This window comes from Rhinatrema bivittatum, chromosome 11, assembly GCF_901001135.1.
Source record: "Rhinatrema bivittatum chromosome 11, aRhiBiv1.1, whole genome shotgun sequence".
NCBI classification, from domain to species: domain Eukaryota; kingdom Metazoa; phylum Chordata; class Amphibia; order Gymnophiona; family Rhinatrematidae; genus Rhinatrema; species Rhinatrema bivittatum.
The window spans coordinates 8,243,343-8,263,230 of record NC_042625.1 but is presented as its reverse complement, the minus strand read 5'-3'; the positions used below and the strand labels follow the sequence as shown (position 1 = coordinate 8,263,230).

Sequence of the window (19,888 nt, the reverse complement as noted above, 5' to 3'; positions counted from 1 at the left end):
GTTGTTCAAGAAAATGTGACAGGAGTAGCATCAACTAAAAAAAAAAAGAAGCTAATTCTAATGGTTCAAACAGTGGATGCATTAAGTGATTGAGGACTATGTTGAGGTCCCATGGCACCAGAGGTTTTGTGACAGGGGGATGCAATCATAGAAGACCTTCATAAACCTGGAAACGATATGAGAAGATAAGGGAGCCCCTTCAAAGGAGTAGTGATAGGCTGTGATGGCACTTACATGAACTTGCACTGAAGCGCTAGTCAGACCCGATTAAAATTAGAGAAGGTATGATAATAGTTAATTACTTTCACAAAAGAATGGGTCCAAAGATTGTGAAAGACACCACTTTGAATACCTTTTCCATTTGAAAAGGTAATTGCACCTTGTGGATGGCTTTCTTGCAGAGAGAACGTTTTGGATTGGTTCAGGAAAAGCCCAAAGAGCTAAAACTTGCATTCAACATCTAGGTTGTTAGCCTGAGTGACTAAAGAGCTGGATGAATTAAAAGCCTTGCTCTTGACAATGTAGGTCCAATTTGTTCCCCACTGGTATGTGGGGCCTCACAGATAATTGAATGAGATATGCATACCACGGTGGTCTGACCCATTCCAGCATGATAAGAATCATTGTGGCTTGACTCTGTATTAATTTCTGAACTGTTCTTGCTTACAGGTAGATTTTAAAAAGAGTTCCTAGTGCAAAAATGCCACATTCGTGCATATGTGGGCCATGTGTGAGCAACACAGATTTTAAAAAGCCACAAAATTTGTGTGTATCCGTGTGCACCTAAGGAATAAGGACATGGGCTTTGCAGGGCAGGGCCAAGACTTACAATAACAACTCCAAACTTTAAAACCAAACTGCAGCATGCATACACTAGATATTTGCTTAACTTTACCGCTGCTCCTGATGAGGAACAAGTCTGCAAATCTCTAGTTTTAGGGATTACAGAACAGGGTGAGGGGGGTCCAGGTCAACTGGGGGACATGTAGGATGAAGAACTAGAGAAGGCTAAAAACCTCGCTATTAACTGCACAAACTGGAGGACTAGTTACAAAATTGGGAATGTGCCTCAAATGAGCATGTTTTAAAATTCACTGATGTGAGTGTAAAAGCAGACAAGGTCCAATAGAAGAGACATTATTTGTGCTCGAGTAACCTCTTAAAAAATTAGGAGAATACTTATGTGCGGTTGGAGCATTTTAAAGCAATCACATCCAAGTGCATGCACAATTAAAAATTCCACCGTATCCTCACTTATGTACCAATGTGTGTGTGTATGGGCGCATTTGCACTCATTTTAAAATCAACCCCATTAGTGGTATGGGAGGAAAAGCATATGTTCTTATGTTCTTACTATGCCTTTTTACCAGTCGATTAGAAAGACATCCTGCATTTCATGTAGTGGGCTGAGAAGTACTGAATGGAAGCAATTTAGTTTCCAAACTGTTTCTGTTGCAAATAGGTTTATCCAAGGTCGACCCTAGCACTTGAATACATGGCTGCTGCAACCACTTATGGGAGTTGAAAAATTCTGGTTAGGCGATCTGCCAGAATGTTTTATATGCCCAGCAGATAAGCTGCATGTAAGGGAGCTCTGTTTATCACTGCACATTGCCAAATGGAGTAGGGCCTCTTGACAGAGAATCCCTGAACCGGTTCCACCTTATGTAGAAAATTTTGACTTGACTGCCTGTCTGAATCATGATGCTTTTGTTGCGAAGAATATACATGAACGTCTATAGCACACTTTGCATGCCATGGAGCTCTACGTTTATCTGAAAGTAACGTTCTTTGTGGTGGTGGTGGGGGGGGGAACCACAAACTTTGCTTTTGTATGGACCTGTGTGAGCTCCCCATCAGAGGTGCAAGATGTCTTTTGATATGGAAGTGGCAGAAGTAGAGCGCCCGTCTGCTGCTATATAAGATTGATATGTAATAATAATTTTAGATGTAATTAACTAACCTTTCAAACCCCAAACTTTCCTTCAATATGACAATTTGCTGCAATGATGTTTGTAGCCAATATATTATTTCTCAACTACTGTAAACCGTTCTGATGGTGAAACCGAATGACGGTATACAAAACACGTTAAATAAATAAATAAAATAAATAAATATGCAGTTATAACCATCATCAAATTTCCATTCTCATTTCTGAGGTGATGCGAATCGATGTGCTGTGGGGGATGTAGGAGTCAATTCCATTGCAGACATAAACCTCACTGGAGTTGATGCATATGCAGTCGTATCAAGGGAACCACACAGATTGCTGCTGCTGCTAGGTGGCCAAGGAATACTAGTACTCTCCATGCTGTCAAATGATTGGAGCATAGCAAAGAGCGGGCCAGCAAAATTAACAAAATCTCCAGATCAGGTGGAAGAAAGGTCTTTACTTTCTGTGTATCTATGATTGCTCCAATGAACTCTAGCTATTGGGTTGGGTTGAGAATGGATTTCTCAAAGTTGATTATGAATCAAAAGGATTGAAGGGTTTCTGTAGTTATCTGCAAAGGAGTTTAATTATTGTTGCTTGCTGGGGCCATCAGGAGCCAATTGTCCAAGTATGGAAAGATCTGGATCCCTTGTTTTCAGAGGTGTGCCACTACCACCGCAAGACACTTTGTGAAGTCATGGAGGGCAGCCAATAGCCCAAGCAGAAGGACCTTGTACTGGTAATGGGATAAGTTCACTGTGAATCATAAGTAATGTCAACACAAGGGGTGAACAAGGATGTGATAATATGCATCTTTGAGGTCTAGGGAGCACATCCAATCCCCTTTTTGAATAAAAGAGAATCGTGTTCAGAGAAATCATCTTGAACTTTTCCTAAGGTCTAAAACTGGTCAAAGACCTCCAGTCCATTTGGGAATTAAGAAGTACTGGGAACTGAAGCCCCTGTTCCGTTGGTTTTAGAGTACTCGCTGAATTGTCTTCTGTTGTAGCAAAAGTTGGACTTTTTATTTTTTTAAGGTGGGGTTAGATGGTGGGACTGGTGTGAGGCAACTTTTTATTTATTTTGTATTTAAAAACTTTTATATACTGACGTTCATAAGCATATCACATCGGTTTACAGATAACAGGGGGATAAAAATATATTGCAACTGAGAAGGAAGTATAAAGTTACATGAAACAAGGGTATACAGAATTTGGAAGAGTTGTAGAAGAATGGTCAAATAAATAAATGTATAGAGTGGGCACCAATAAAAGCTGTCAAGGTTTTGGCTGTGGTGTTGAACGAGTCATACACAGAATGGAGTAGATGTCAGATACCCTCCTTTAGGGCACAGAGGGATGCATGGGAGAACTGCTTTCCCGTATCAAACCGCATACAGAGCTTTGCTACTGCATGCACTGGTAAATGTACTGAACAATGCAAAATTGATGATGGGTTATACAAGCTGTGAGCACTGTGCCTTGGAACACTTTCTTACTGAAATCATCTAAGAGTTTGTGAAACTTGCCTGGAGGGGAGCTGGAACAGATTCTTAGCCTTAAGGGCTGATTCTATGACCAGAGTTATGTTGAAGGTATAGCACCCCATATTGTGGAGATTTCTTTAACCAAAATTTCAAATCTAATTTTTAGCAACCACAATGCTTGAATTTGGTGTTTCCCACATCTTCATTAGGGCATTATCCAACACTGTTATGAGGAGGTAAAGCTGATGACTCTGCTGGAAGATCAAGTATGTTCAGGATGCCCATTACTTCTGTACAACTTCATTCTGTGCCTTTCCCATTTTTTTTTTTGACAAATTTAGAGTAATATAGATCTTCAGGAGAAGAATGCTATCCTTGTGAAACTTCCAGGGGACTCCCTTTGTGATGGTATACTAAATCAGAAGTGTGAAGAAACAGGTGGACTGTGCCCTTCCAATGGGGTGGCATTGAAAATGGTCTTTTGTTAGAAGAACTAAGTTTCCCATAGGATGATGAAGAAAGTAGTGAAGCAGCACCTTGCATAATGCTGGGTGGTAAATATACTTGAATTGCATAGACAGGTGGAAACACTGGCTGCTATGATTCTGGAATTAAAGGAGAGAAGAAACCTCAAACTATATCTGCTATTTGGTCTACCACCTACTGTGAACATTGAGCTAGTGTTAAGGGTGGAGCATCTTCCTCTGATACCATAATGGACTCGTGGGTCTGTCATAAGGAATGCTCCTGACAATAAGGGACATATTGCCAGAATTGGATCAGGTGACTTTAATCAAAGACCCTGAGCAAGCAGCTGAGTTGGAGGAAAAGCTGCTGTAATTTGAGTGGGCAGGTGGAGCATAGACTGCTCTGGCTGAGCTGTATATAATTAGGTTGGCAACCCAGCATGTAATATATTATGTGCATAGCTTTCTTCTGGGTGTGTTGGTAAAACCGGGTAAGATATGTTAGTTCTGGAGTTTCTGGACTTGTGAGAGAAAGTTGAATGTTGTGAAGCCTCATCTGAGCTAATGGGAAGGATTTCTGCTTCTGCAAGTGTTGACATCAAGGACTTTTGCTATACATTGATTATTTTTGAGGAATACTCTTCCCAGTATGATGTGATAGTTTTTGTGTTGGTGGCAAGACATTTCATGCATAAACCACAATCTTAGAAGTTTGTGTGTCGAGATTCCTGATGTTCCGTGCATCAAAGAGCTGTGCATTTATCTTCAATGACTGTGCATTAAGATCTTCGGATGCATCTTGCATCGATGTCTTTGATGCATCATGAGCTGAATGTTTCAATGGTGCTTGCTTTCAGTGGACTGACGCATCATGCTTTGATGTGCTCAGTGCATCTTGGTAGGACGCTTTTTGAGACTTATGTGTAGAGGAAAGCATTGATAGACTCTATGTGTTCAATGAATCTCTAGGATGAGACCTTGCACTGTGGTGCATCAAGTCCTTTTTCTTTTGGCCAGCACCGGCTCAGATTGCGTTGACTGAGTCAATGCAGATTCTGAGCAGAGTGCCTGTTGCACTTATGGCGCGCCTCTGGCCTAGCCAGTCAAAATCTCTTCAGTGAAAAGACGCACATGACGACTCAGTTCTACTTCTTGAGGAGTCTGAGAACTTACAGCCTTTTGAAACTGACCTGCTGGAGCAAAGTTCTTGAATTTTAGCTGCTCTTGACCATTGTGAGTGTGAGGATATCCTTCCACCTGCTTCACAGTTATGTTAACCAGATACCTACAGAATAATATGGCAATTTTACATATGTCACATCGCTAAAGAATCAATATATTAGAGTGACATATGCAGTAATTAGTTAGAAAATTCTTTATTTTGTACAAAACATCAACTTGTATAAACTCACATGTAAAATCTCATTTGTTTCACAAGATACACAAAAGACAACCCAGGAACAATATATATATATATCCCACATCTTACTAGATAAACGAAGCTTGACCGACGTGCCGCAAATGCGCAGTAGAGACCAGCTCTACCGCGCATGTGCGGGCGAGCACGTCGGTCTGAGCCAGCGTCAGAAAGAAAAAAAAATGGCGGCGTCCAGTGGCAGCAGCGGGCGGCGGTACCAGCGGTGATGGCGGTAGCGGGCGGCGGCGACGGCGGCGGCGATGGCAGTAGCGAGCGGTGCCGACGGCGGTAGCGGCCAGTAGCGAGGGAGGGAGAAGAGAGAGAGTGGGAGGGAGTGACTGAGTGAGAGGGAGGGATTGAGTGAGGGGGAGGGACTGGGGGGAGGGACTGAGTGAGAGGGAGGGAGTGGTACTGAGTGAGAGGGAGAGGGGGGACTGAGTGGGACTGAGGGAGGGAGTGGGACTGGGAGAGAGAGGGAGGGAGAGGGACTGAGGGAGAGTGAGTGGGACTGAGTGAGTGAGTGAGTGAGAGGGAGGGAGAGAGGGGGGAGGGAGTGACTGAGTGAGAGGGAGTGACTGAGTGGGAGGGAGGGACTGGGGGGGAGTGACTGAGTGAGAGGGAGGGAGTGGGACTGAGTGAGAGGGAGAGGGGGGGACTGAGTGAGAGGGAGTGAGTGGGACTGAGGGAGGGAGTGAGACTGAGGGAGAGAGAGGGAGGGAGAGAGAGGGAGGGAGGGAGGGGGTGGGACTGAGGGAGAGGACGGAGGGAGTGGGACTGAGTGAGTGAGTGAGAGGGAGGGAGAGAGGGGGGAGGGAGTGAGTGAGACTGAGTGGGAGGGAGGGACTGAGTGAGAGGAGAGGGAGGGTGGGGAGGAGTGGGTGAGGGAGGGAGGGAGGTAGGGGGTGGTGAAGAGTGAGGGGAGAGAGAATGAGGGGGAGGTGAGAGACAGAGGGATGTAGCCCGTTTTAACGGGCTTAACGGCTTGTTATACATAAAAGACAAATACTCATACACCCATCCATACAATTTAAAAATTACAACATTCTTTTCTCTTGCTTCTTCTCTTTTACAAAACTCCCGACATGTTTCACTATAAAGACTTCTTCAGGGGAACAGCTATGGACGTCAAGGTGACTGCCCTGGAATGTGACAGGAAGGCCTTTGAGTCGTGTTCAGCAGGGCTCCTATGAAGTCCCATCTCAGTCCATCACCTCAGATGGACTGAGATGGGACTTTGGGTAGTTTTTGACAAACCCTAGTGTCTGAGATGTGCTCTTGATCAGCCAATCGTCCAGATAAGGGAAACATGCACTCCCAGCCTGCAGAGGTGCGTGCCCACCACGACCAGGCATTTTGTAGAGACATATGGGGCCAATGCTAACCTGAACAGCAACACTCTGTACTGGAAGTGCTGTTTTCCCACCACAAACCTGAGATACATCAAGATCTTCCCAAATCACAGGAAGTAAGTGTAAGCATCCTTTAAATTGAGGGAGCATAGCCAGTCCCCTTTTTGTAGGAGGGGAATAAAGGTGCCCAGGGAAACCATCTTGAACTTTTCTCTTTTTAGAAACTTGTTCAAGACTCTCATGTCTATGATGGGAAAGACACCACCTGTTCTCTTGGAATCAGGAAGTACCAGGAGTAGAATCCCTGCCCTCTTTGCCTTGGTGGGACAGGTTCGACCACTCTGGTCAAGAGGGCAGAGAGCTCCCTTATCAGAACCTCCTGATGCTATTGGCTCCCAAATTGGGCACGGAGGGCAATTTGACAGGACATCCAATAGGTTTAATTGATACCCTTGACGGACGATGGACAGAACACACTGGTCTGAGGTTATACTGGGCCACCGATCCATGAAGAATCTCAGCCTGCCCCCGACCTGGGGATCCAGCATCTCTGCTACATGTAGCTGGCTTATTCTCCCTACGATCCATTGAAAACCATGTCCCAGGATTTGACTGGGGCGCCAGCTGGGGCTTGAGAGCTCTCTGCTGCCTGGGACGGCCACGAGAGCTCACCTGCTGCAAACGGGAGCGAGAAGCCAGAGGACAGTACTTCCTTTGGCGACAGAAAGACTTCATCTGACCCTATCTTGCCGACCTCCTAGCTGAGGGTGACGGGTCAGTAGTGCTCGCAGAGAGCTGTTGGAGGGTTTCTTGGTGGTCCTGTAACTGGGCTACCGCATCCTTCACCTTAGCTCCGAAGAGATTCTCTCCCGTACATGAAAGTCAGAGAGCCTTTCCTGTCGAAGATCTGACGCATGCAGCCATGCTATTCTATGGGCACCGATTTGCACTGCAGACACTCTCGATGCAGTTTCGAAAACATCGTAGGTTGTACGAACCTCGTTTTTTCCACACTCCAGGCCCTTATGCACCAGTGACATGAAGGTGTCCGGCTGCTATTGAGGCAGCTGCTTGGCTGCCTCCTGCACTTGCTTCCAGAGGTTCCACAAGTATTGGCTCATGTAGAGCTGGTATGAAGCTATACAGATAATGAGCATGGCTCCCTGGAATACTTTCCTCCCAAGAGCATCTATCACCCTGTGATCCTTCCCCAGGGCGCCAAGGCGTGGGTCTCAGAGCGCTTAGCCCTCTTGAGGGTGGATTCAACCATCACTGATTGGTGTGACAGTTGATGCTTCTCGAATCTGGTAGCCTTCTGGATGAGGTAAACCCCATCTGCCTTCCTTTTCACAGGAGGTACTAAGAGGGGTTTTCCCCAGATGTTCAGTAGCAACTCCTTAAGAATCTCATGCACCGGGACTGCTACTATCTCCTTAGGAGCCTCCATGAATTGGAGTATTTCCAGCATCTTGTGCCTAGCATCCTCCTCCATCAACAACTGAAAAGGGTTGGCCTTGGCCATCGCTCACACAAAACCTGCAAAGTTTAAGTCCTCTGGTGGAGCTTCCTTCGTTCTTCTAGAGGAGAAGGCTCTGAGGGGAGACCCTCTGAGGAGGAATCTGCAGTGTCATACCACCAGGGGTCATATGGAGCCTTATCCTCACTGTAGTCCACAGGGGATGGGGCCCTAGATGCTTAGCCTTCATCCAGAGGCATGGGCATTGGTAGCACCAGTGCCAACCCCAGCAAAGCTGGACAGGGGGCTGCAGGCCTCTGTGTCCCTGATGGCCTTGGAGGAACCAACAATGAGCACTGTATCAGTCAGGGGAAACATCTGAGCCCCACAGGGCATCAATGTCTTCTCGGGAATTGATGTCAGCTGAATCGGTAATGCACCGATGAGCACATTCAGCCATTCCAGCAGCGGTTCTAGAGCGGAAAGCGCAGGCATTGGTACTATCGGTTCTACCGCCAGCTGAACTCTCTGTTCCAGCTCCATTCCTTGAAAGTTGCAGATGCCAACACAGACTGGGAGGCAGGAGGGATGGCCAGATTTTCCTCAGTTCCCAGAGGTGGATTGGCAGCTGGCACCAGAACTGGTGGAGACATCACAAACTCCAGCTTTGATGGAGGACTGGCACTCCTTGCCACGGGATCACTTTGGGGCCATTATGGCATGAGCTGGCGCCTCCCCCAAGCCTGGCACCGTGCATCAAAAGTGACCAGTGCCGATGCTTCCTCTGCTTCCCTCAGTGCTTGGCCCGGTCTTTCTCTGGTGCAGAGGTCAATGATGAAACAGACATCCTTGACCTGGAAAAAAACAGACAGGGGCCGGTCTCCAGCGCACCATCCTCCGGCAGCATTGACTGAACTCCCCGCCGTTGTCGATGGTGCAATGTCCACCAGTGCGGCCCCAAGGTCCATCGGTGCCGATGCAGACGTCGATGGCTTGGACTTTCGACACAAAGCATTTCTCCATCTTATCAAGTTGAGTGTGACATCCCTTAGGGATCATCTGAGTGCAAACTGGAAAAAGGAGGAGGGACCACATAACCGAAACCCTAGCGGAACTACATTGGTTACCGATTGAACACAGAATTAAATACAAAACCCTATGTACTATCCATAAACTAATTCATGATGAGAAATCAGACTGACTAAACACAGCATTACGGATACACGTCCCACACAGAAATCTTCGATCAGCAAATAAAGCACTCTTAACCATCCCTTCAGTTAAAACAGCAAGACTAACCCAAGTGAGGGAAAGGGCCTTATCATTAGCAGGACCCACAATTTGGAACACAATGCCTCCAGAGATCAGATTACAAAGTGATCTCAAGGCATTTAAGAAAAGTTTAAAAACATGGCTTTTTAAACAGGCATTTTACAAGGAGACGGGAGAATAGAAATTATTCAGGAATAAGCAGATAAGCACAGACACACAGTACTTAGGACAATACAGTAGAGTAGTCTATGAACCCCACATCACAACTAGCATATTAATAACACTATGTATGATACATTTACCCGTAAAAGTACTTTCAGTACACTCGGTCATGACCCACTTCTCTAAAAATTATTTTGTCTAATGATATATTGTAACCGAACCTTTGACGGCACCTGTTAGAATGTACTATAGTACACTTTTACCTACATTAAATATGTGCCTACATGTAAACCGTTGCGATGGTATATAACTTAGTGACAGTATAGAAAAGATTTTAAATAAATAAATAGATGTGGCATCCCCAGACATAATGCAATGCCTTCCAGCAGAGGACACATATCTCATGAGGGAACATGATATACATGGTCCTCGGGCACTAGGGGCATTGACGAAAACTAGACGAGGCCATGACAAACGAAAATAAGGGAATAAAATGAGAGCGGTGACAGCGGGCAGTCAAAGCTGGTAGGCATAGAGGCACTGTCACCTCAGGGGGAATGAAAGCAAAAATAAACTTACCAAGAACGCTGAAAAACCTAATTACGGAGCCTGAGAGGGACATTGATGGAAACGCAAAAAAAAACTAAATTAACCGGTGAAAGTTTTCCAAAGGCAATTTTCTAAGGAAAAAGTCAAGAGCTCACTTAACCACAAGGCGAAAGCTCCGCAGGGAAAAAAAAAAAAAAAAAAGACTGAAGAGGGACCCTACGTGGATGCGGGGTTTTGGGCATGTTGTGTGCCTAGTCAAAATTCCAGAAACTTTGACATGTTTTCCATGCCGGGCTCCATCCAATGATGTTATCCATGTATGAGGTCTTCCCGCCTGCATGTCTGAGGAGAAAAAGATCTCCATTCCTCCCATCCCTCACTTGATGCCTATAAACAACCTCCACACTGTCACTTATGGGTTGAAGCATAGAAAATGTCTGTCCTACGTTAACTTGGCATAAAGTTCCGTTTCATACCTTCCCAAATATACCGACAAATATTTTCACTTGAGCTGCATGTGTGATAAATTCAACAACACTATGAATAATACTGGAGCATTTTAATGGTGACTTAAGAAACCCACCATCCAAGGGACCCACACAGTCTATAATTTTTGCAGTATAAAGTAACTGCCAATAGTGAAAATCTTAATAGTCTTTGCTTTAGGGATAGCACCTTTCTTCAAATACTCTTTATTCAGTACTACATATTCAGCCAATAAAGATAGAAAGGTTTTGCAATTGTTGGGAAAGATTAAAAATTGGAGGAGGGAAACAGGCATCTGAAGGACGACCTGTGTGGTTTTCAAAGCTCACATATTTCAACATCTACTAGTTCAATAATGGGAATCACAAACTGCAAAAATTCAAAGAAACTAACAAACCAGACAATTCGAAAAACCAGCAAATACCTTGCTAAGCATTTAGATACAGCCATACCTGTCTCTGATACATCCTTCCAAGCATGTGGAATAAAGGTGTATTTTCCTTGGGTGATCTGGTCTTTCAGAGGCATGGCAGTGTTTTGGACATTGAATGGTGGGTATCCACTGAGGCTATAGGAGAAACAAACGCATGCTGGAAGATGAAATGCAGAATCCTCAAAGCTCTCTACTTCCGTGGAAGCTGGAGGAGTACTCATGCATAAAGGTTAAGCAAAACCATCATCTACAAGTCAATCATTATAAATGTATAACGGGCGTTATTTTTCTTACCACACAAAAAGGATAACTCCCAGACTCCAGCAGTCCACTGCATTGCTATAACCAGCTGTACCTGCTGTATTTAAAATCTCAGGGGCCAGGTAGGTGGGAGTACCACATAGCGTCCTCATTAGTGTAGATTCACCAAGGATCTTTGATTGCCCAAAATCTGTAATCTTGCACAAAAAAATTAAAATCAAGAGAAATAAGGTCATTTTACAGGATATTAAGAAGTAGACTTCTGTACAATTTAATTTAAAAAATTGATTCTTTATTGTTTTTGGCCCATATCTTTTTTTTTAATGCTCAAATTCAGCACTGGGTAAGAGAGGGACTGGACCACCAGTAATCACTTCCCCAGCTCCTTACCTGGCTAGAGCCCCGCTCCTATAACCTGCCACCAGAGAGGATGACCCCACAGGATCTAACAATCCCTCTGGGAGGATAGGGAAAATACTTCCCTCTGCAGAAGAACTGTCTTTTTTTTTTTTTAACTTGCTTGATTCAGAACATAGCTAGTTTACTTTTAGATAAATTTAAGGCATAGCCTACACCCCAGAAACAGGGCAAGACTGCAGGGTTTGCACAATCTCCATCTGCTGGAGACAGAAAAATATTGAAAGGATGCAGGAGGTACACCAGGTTAAGGGAGAGTGCCTTTCAAGTTTTTCTGTCTCCACCTACTGGAAGGGAGGTATAACCCATGGTTTGGACTGATCCAGGTACGTACAGGGAACTTACTATCTTATTTATTTATTTTGAGGAGATGGTCCAGTCAGAGAAAAGAGAGAAGGGGGTGGGAGGGAAATGGGAGGAAACAGTGCAGCATAGAATGAAATGTGGAGCCCAAACCAAACCCTTGGAAGTATAAGGTCATGCTCAATTAGGGGAGGAAGCACAAGGCTTTCACTGCTGGAGCTGCCCTCCCATTCCAATCCTTTTCAAACAGCCTAACTAGGCCTCATCTCAGAACAAGGGAAATGCTCTATCATCTGCTGGAGACAGAAGACTAGTAAACACAAGAAGAAGAAACACATTTACAGTGCTTTTTGCATTTATTTAACTTCACATGTATTAAACACCTATCTAACATTTAAAATCTCTCTAGCACACACATACCTTCCCACACACACATCACATTAAAATATATACTGCATTCTTACATAATTTTCACAAGATATTTCACAGTATCAATCACGCAGGCCTTTCCTAACTCCAACATTACTTAACCTCCTCCAATCAACATTCTTCGCTAGTAATAGCATTAATAGCCAATCAACATTCTTCGCTAGTATTAGCATTAATAGCCACCTCTTATAATGTTATTATATATATATATATATATATAATTATTTGATCTTCATTTTCCTTCTTACTCCTAGTTATTGATTCCCTGTTACATGTAACTGCTTTTCTGCACCATTGTTCAAATTGTAAAGTTTATTGCACCCCTGTTTCTTGTGAACCAGCATGATGGGACTACTGTCTTGAATGTTGGTATATAAAAAAACTTAAATAAATAAAATAAATAAAATAAATAAATACACAAACTTTTAAGAGATTAACATGTAAGTACATTAATCCATAATAATTAATTAGAAACACATGTTAAATAATGATGACAGTCCATAAATCCTACAAAGATCTTTGTTTCACCCCCTTTTTTTTAATTTGTTTTGGTGGGCTTCCTCAGGGACGGACTTTACGTGATGAAAATCATCCAAAGTATCTCAAAATATCTCAAGTACAGAGAAGAAATTTCAATAAATAACAACTTCATCTCCTAATTCATCTCGACCGTATAATTTCACCCCTCTGTCAAAAAGACTCTTCACATTCATAAGATGATTCTAAATGAAGAAATTATAATACAGTTCATGTTTTTTTAATACTTTATTTAGCGAAAATGCACCAATAATTTAATTGGCTTTATGCGCATTGCGACCCACCGGGAATACCATCGGAATTTGGGTCAGTATTGTAAATTTCAAATCGTTTTTGGTGTGGCGGGTTTTGCCTCTTTTGAAATGATTTTTTGAAGTGATTCGATGCATTAATCTTTCTGTGCCTGTAGAATCAATTATGGGATTGTTTGTGGGGTGACTATCGAATAGTGGATTTACCTTGAGCGGGACAGTCACCCATTGTGTAAACTTCAGGTATGGTTTCTGGTATTCCCGGTGGGTCTCAATGCGCATAAAGATACTTTGGATGATTTTCATCACGTAAAGTCCGTCCCTGAGGAAGCCCTCCAAAACAAATTTAAAAAAAGGGGGTGAAACAAAGATCTTTGTAGGATTTATGGACTGTCATCATTATTTAACATGTGTTTCTAATTAATTATTATGGATTAATGTACTTACATATTAATCTCTTAAAAGTTTGTGTATTTATGATTGATACTGGGAAATATCTTGTGAAAATTATATAAGAATGCAGTATATATTTTAATGTGATGTGTGTGTGGGGGAAGGTATGTGTGTGCTAGAGAGATTTTAAGTGTTAGATAGGTGTTTAATACATGTGAAGTTAAATAAATGCAAAAAGCACTGTAAATGTGTTTCTTCTTCTTCTTGTGTTTACTAATATAATGCGATAAAGAAGAGGTATTACATCGACCAGTTGTGTTGTTATACCAGAGACAGAATACTGGCAGGCTGAGGGCAGCATGGGAACTTATGTAAGGTGACATCAACAAGCCTCTCTCTCTGCCTCCACCTGCTGGTTGCTGGATATAAGCCATGTGTTTGGACTGGTCTGGCTGAATGAAGATGACATAACCATTAAACAGTGCCTAGGGGCTTTTTATTGACTAAGGAAAAGATGAACAAATATAATAAATAAATAACATCCTACAGGTGATCATGCTGTATGACTGGCAGCTGGGGCATATCTTTGGCAGTATGCACAGTGCAGACTGGGTGGTCTTTTTCTGCTCTCATCTACTATGTTACTATGATGATTGGTCTTCTCTGAGGAGGAGTGCAGCAGAAGCCCAGGCAAAATGGTAATTATCATGCAGGGCACTCACCTTGATGAGACAGTTTTCGTTGAAGGAGGATAAGAGAACATTTTCTGGCTTCAGATCACGGTGTGTGATTCCATTCTCATGAAGATACTATATACATAGGAAGTAATCAAGAATTCATATTTTTTACATGCTGAAAATAATTAGAGCTTTTAAATTACTGCATGGCTACATAAACCTGATACTTTGTTAGATTTTTTTTTTTTTCGGTCCCAGCAGTTCCATCCTTTGCACTTCCAGCTCAACTAGTCCAACTACTTATTTTTAAAGTGCTACTATATATAAACAGCTTTGTATAGATACCTATAAAACAGTCACTGCACTGCTCTATGGAGCTCAACAGGAAACACCCTCTGTTAGGTTACAATATCATCTAGAATTCTGCAACTATGTATGCTAAACCTGGCTGCAAGGTGCAGCGACCAGGATCCTCTCCCCCACCCTTCCCCAAGAGGCTGTGAGTGCTGCCTCTGCAGTATCCCCAACCTCATTCAACAAGGGAAGTGTAAAAGCTGACATAGAAATGTAACCCAGGTCCTCTGCCACTGAGCCAGTTCTGTTACATCATCTCTTCCAACAGAAGAATCTATCTGCTTCCTCCAAAGAAAACATTACAACCTACAAAGTGCATCGCTCTTGTTTAGGAGGGAATGCAACAGCCAATATAAACTAGGCCCCAATTTGCAGATTCTGAGGCAGTTGCCATGGAATTGCAGCAATCTGCTCATCCACTAGCCACAATCCCCCCACTCTTGATCCCCCAGTCATCTGATGTTGCCCAAATGCTGTTTACTAGGCCACATGGTGCCAGCAAAAAGTAGATTCTCACTTTGAGAATGTGGAGTTACTTTTGACACCAAGCGACGCGGAGTACAAGAAACCAAGTGGTACTGGCATCAATATGCAAGGGAGTGAGGAAATGAAGTGGGAGAAAGAACTAAATTGAAGAAAAGAATCAAAAAAAGAACCAAAGAAAATTCAGACACAGCAAACATTGGAAAATTAATTTTCTTCTAAAAGAAAAATATTTTCAATGTGAAAAATGTTTGTAAAATACAGTATTTTTTCGGTTATTAATAAGCCCTGCATGAGTACTGTTTCAAGTAAGAGCAGTGCAAGTTAGTAAGGGAGAGGGTACCATTCAAATGCAGCCCCCTCCCTTTGACAGGTGTGAGAGGTTTTTAAAGGAGCTCCCTGGAGAGAGCACCTGGGCAGTCCTTTATGGCTTCTGAGAAGTTAGGAGGTAGTTGGAACCTAAGCCTTTGTTATTTTTCAGGACCAGTCAGGGGGGATTCAGGCTAAGCCAGCCTGGGGAATCTAACCAGGCCTGGGGAAATCTTCTGCACCACCTGGACTCAGGGACTGGGGAACCCTGATTTTGGGGCTTCCCCTCTACAGGCAGAGGAAGGGAGACCTGGCGTCAGAACCCTCCAGTGTTAAATTGTTTTAAAAAGGGAAAGAGACTTTGCTTTGAGACTTTTGGCTGCCCCTTCCTACCTGAAGGGAATGTCAGATCTGCTGTTCCAGAAGGATCTCTCCCATCAGGGATCCAGATACCAGAAAATCAAATCAAGGGACTTAAACTGCAAATAAGAACTTTTCTGTCATCACAGAGGACATTTTCAATTCTCTCTACCAAGGCTGTTTTACCTATATTCATCCAGGGTGGAAGGGGATTCCTGATGCCTAAAAAGGAGTACTTTCTGTACCCAAAGCCTTCACTTTTCCACACCCTGGAGGGTGGAGATACCCAGGGTCCCTGTGAGGAAATATTTTGCACAGAATGAAAAAAGGAACTGTAATCAAGTTAATCTTATTTATGGAGCTAATGACAAAGTGAATTACGTCACTACTCCTTAGGACCTTGAGCAAATCACTTATCTCTCCATTGCCTCAGGTACAAACTTAGAGCCTCATTTATTAAGAATTTTTCCTATAGAAACAGAATGGGAGCAAAGCATTAGTAAAGCAAGCCCTTTGGGGACAGGGAAATACCTATAGTACCTGTATGCAATCTGTTTTGAAATATCTGAAAGGCAGAATATAATTTAAATAAATAAATACTGCAGAAAACGAGATGTCTTGATAATAAGCAGAAAATAAACAGCTTTGTTTTCATTTAATAAAATCTCAGCCCTACTTGCATTTAAAAACCCAAATGCAGAATGGGAAATTGGTTTTACACATGAAGACACTGAGAAACAGAAGTAAAACAAGTCATGCTCTTAGGTACCTGCACAGCAAGCAGCATTTGGTAGAAGTATAGCTTAGCAGTAGCTTCTTTAAGTCTAGTCGATGCCTCTACTTTTGCAAACAACTCTCCCCCCTCCATCCTGAAACATACATAAAAAGAACAGAAACAGAACCAATTAAGCATTGCACTGCAGTTGCAACCAACAATCATTATTTATATTTGTTTACAATATTTATATTTTCCTAACTTTAACCAGTTAAATGTGCTTTTCTTTGTACTGGTTATGCCAGACAATGTCCTGGGATTCAGAGTAAGGAAGCAAGGGGCAGCGTTAGAAGGTGTAAAAATGAAAAAAAGCAAATATTTCTTGCAACCCAGAAACACGAAACATGACAGCAGATAAGGAACCAATGCACTTCTGTATGCAATCTCATAGATCCCAACCAATCATAGAAACATAGAAATGACAGCAGAAGAAGACCACACGGCCCATCCAATCTGCCCAGTAACCTTTGCACTTTTTATTTTTTCCCTCATACTTCTGTTAGTCTTGGCTCTTAGTAACCTTTTGGTTCTATTTCCCTTCCACCCCCACCATTAATGTAGAGAGCAGTGTTGGAACTGCATGTAAGCGAATATCTAGCTTAATTAGTTAGGGGTAGTAACTGCCGCAATAAGCAAGCTACACCCATGCTTATTTGTTTACCCAGACTATGTAATTCAGTCCTTCTTGGTTGTTGTCTGTATAAAGATCCACTTTTCTTCATTCCCCCTGCCGTTGAAGCAGAGAGCTATGCTGGATATGCGTGAAGTATCGGTCTTTCTCCCCTGCCGTTGAAGCAGAGAGCTATGCTGGATATGTATTGAAAGTGAAGTATCAGGTTTATTTGGTTTGGGGTAGTAATCGCCGTAACAAGCAAGCTACTCCCTGCTTTTTGTGAATGCAAATCTTTTTCCACATTTCCTCTTGCCCTTGAAGCTTAGAGCATTGTTGGAGTCGCATTAACCGTGTGTATGTTTATTGAATAAGGATATTATCTCCAGGCAGTAGCCGTCATTCCCGCGAGCCACCTTCATTCATGTCCTCTAGGCTTTATGGATCCACACTGTTTATCCCACGCCCCTTTGAAGTCCTTCACAAAGGGACTTCAATCAATTTCCCTTTACGTCTCAATTAAGGATCCGCTGTGCTTAGATTTTTTCGCCTCTGCCATATGCAGTGGGAGACTGTTCCATGTATCTCCCACCCATTCTTTGAACACATTTTCTAATGTTGCTCCTGATTATATCCCCTTTCAGCCTCCTACCATGACCCTTGTTCTAGAATTTCTTTTTCATTGAAGAATATTTGCTTCTTGTGGATTACTTTTACCTCAGAAGCATTAGAGAGAGCAATGTTAAGTCAATTTTGCAAGTAAAAACAGTGCTTTACTTGCAGAAATGAGTTTTTTTATGCAGGTAAAATAACATGCATAGGGCTCGTATACAGTGAACAGAAGCATTCCTGGGGGGGTGGGGGGATTTCAGATGAGTTTGGACTTGTGTGCACAGTTTTGAATTTTCAAAAGTGTGTGAGTAATTTTTTCCCCAAAAAACCATTCACATACAAACTCTAGCAGATATGAATGTGCGCAGGTAGTTTCTGTGGAATCATTTTCAAAGTACACATGTATCTTCCCTTTGAAAATCAATGAGCAGTCTGAGGGAAAAAAGTACCTGCAGACTTTACACCGATGCTAGTAATTACAAGATTATCTCCTGAATGTGCAGACTGAGTACTTTTAGCACCCATTCCCTGTATCTGCTTCTACTCCATCCACATTCCTTCAGAGCTATGGCTTCCAGAATTGGGCACAATGCTCCAGATGCGGTCTCACTAACAACCTACACAGAAGAATTATCACTGACTATCTCCAACTAGTTATATCTTTTCCTATGCCTCTCAGTATCTCTCTGGTGCTGGGCACTGCTTTGTTACCTTGATATCCTCGGATACGATCACCCTGAGGACTCTCTCATGCTTGGTAGACATCAGTATCTCACATCCCACCAAGTACTATCTTGGATTTCTTTACCCCCACATGCACGATTCTGCATACTTTTCACTAAACCTCAAGTGCAAAGTACTTGACTGCTCATCAAACTCCCTTAGATCACTCAATGTGTGTACTCCCTCAAAGTAACGCTGTACAGCAGGGTTCTTCAACACCAGACCTCAAGGATTACAAATGGATCTGGTTTTCTGGGTAAAAAAAGCTGTGCAAATTAGCCTACTTTTTAGACTGCTTGTATGCAAATGCATCTGATGAATATTATGAATAGCCTAAAAAACAAAGAGACTTGTTTGCAGTCCTTGCTTAGAGCCTCTCCTCTAGAAACTGAACATATTCCTCCTCTTAACCATTTTTGACAGAAAACAGGACAACTTTTGATATTACCATCATGGTGAATGGCTTTTTCCTCCCTTCAGTGCTGTAATCAAAGAAGAGCAAGTTTGCTTACCGTAAACGGTGTTTTCCGTAGTTAGCAGATGAATTAGCCATGCTGTCTGGGGGACGTCCTCCGGGCAGCTAGGTGGCGGAGCGCTCTTAGCACACTAAGTCTGTCAGTGTAGTGTCCCTGCTTGGATCCTCTCCCGCTTGCCTCATCCTCCTCAGTCTGTATCCAAGCAGATGAAAGTAGCAACAACTGTCCGGGGAGGCGGGAGGGTCAGCATGGCTAATTCTTCTGCTATCTACGGAAAACACCTTTTACGGTAAGCAAACTTGCTCTTTTCCCGTAATAAGCAGCATGAATTAGCCATGCTGTCTGGGAGTCCCCAGCTGATGTACTGAGCGCAAGTCCCTGATCATGTCCCAATGATGAGTTGAGGTAGTGCGCTCAAGACAGTAGAAAAGATAGGCTGACAGTTCATCTCTGTTGACTTTGCAGCATTAAGAAGTGCCCGCTTTGAGAATTGTTTTGCCCATGTCTGCATCAGCTGCGGTGTGCTTGTCCAAGCAGTAGTGAGCCATGAATGTGTGCCCTGGTGGAACTGCGCTGCAGGCAATTCGCAAATTCACTGTTGCTGAAGCAAGCTGTTGATCTCCAGTTGCAATTGAATGCAATGCGCCGACAGGTGTTTCTGGCGCACCAGGTGTGGGATTGTAGGGGGTGGAGTGAAAATTGAGGGAGTAGCCCTCCTGTATGATACACAGAACCCAGAGGTCTGATGTGATGTCCTTCCATGCCTGAAGTGGGAGTGCCTGCCCCCTCCCCCCCCCAACCAGAGTAGTAGCGATGAGTTAATTCGCCCTAAAAACCCTGGGAGGTTTAGGGGGTTGGAATCCTGGGGTGGATGAGGCTGCCGAGGAGTGCGTTGACGTTGCTGAGCC

The 19,888-nt window shown here is 43.2% G+C and overlaps 1 protein-coding gene across 5 annotated transcripts in view; it reads right to left on the bottom strand.

Annotated features, from left to right (window-relative positions):
* The window catches only part of CHEK2 (checkpoint kinase 2), a 133,918-nt gene that overhangs the window by 27,180 nt on the left and 86,850 nt on the right, over positions 1–19,888 (bottom strand). For 4 of the 5 annotated variants that reach the window (XR_003859160.1, XM_029619340.1, XM_029619343.1 and 1 more), the window contains exons 9-13: positions 16,554–16,653; positions 14,324–14,410; positions 13,416–13,541; positions 11,305–11,468; positions 11,030–11,145 (exon numbers count right to left, since the gene is read on the bottom strand). Coding sequence is in view for 4 of the 5 variants with exons in the window: in XM_029619340.1 (XP_029475200.1) it covers positions 11,030–11,145; positions 11,305–11,468; positions 13,416–13,541; positions 14,324–14,410; positions 16,554–16,653 (593 nt within the window). In the remaining variant the exon portion in view is untranslated. The remainder of the gene's footprint in view (positions 1–11,029; positions 11,146–11,304; positions 11,469–13,415; positions 13,542–14,323; positions 14,411–16,553; positions 16,654–19,888) is intronic. The other variant, XM_029619341.1, reaches the window with a different exon arrangement.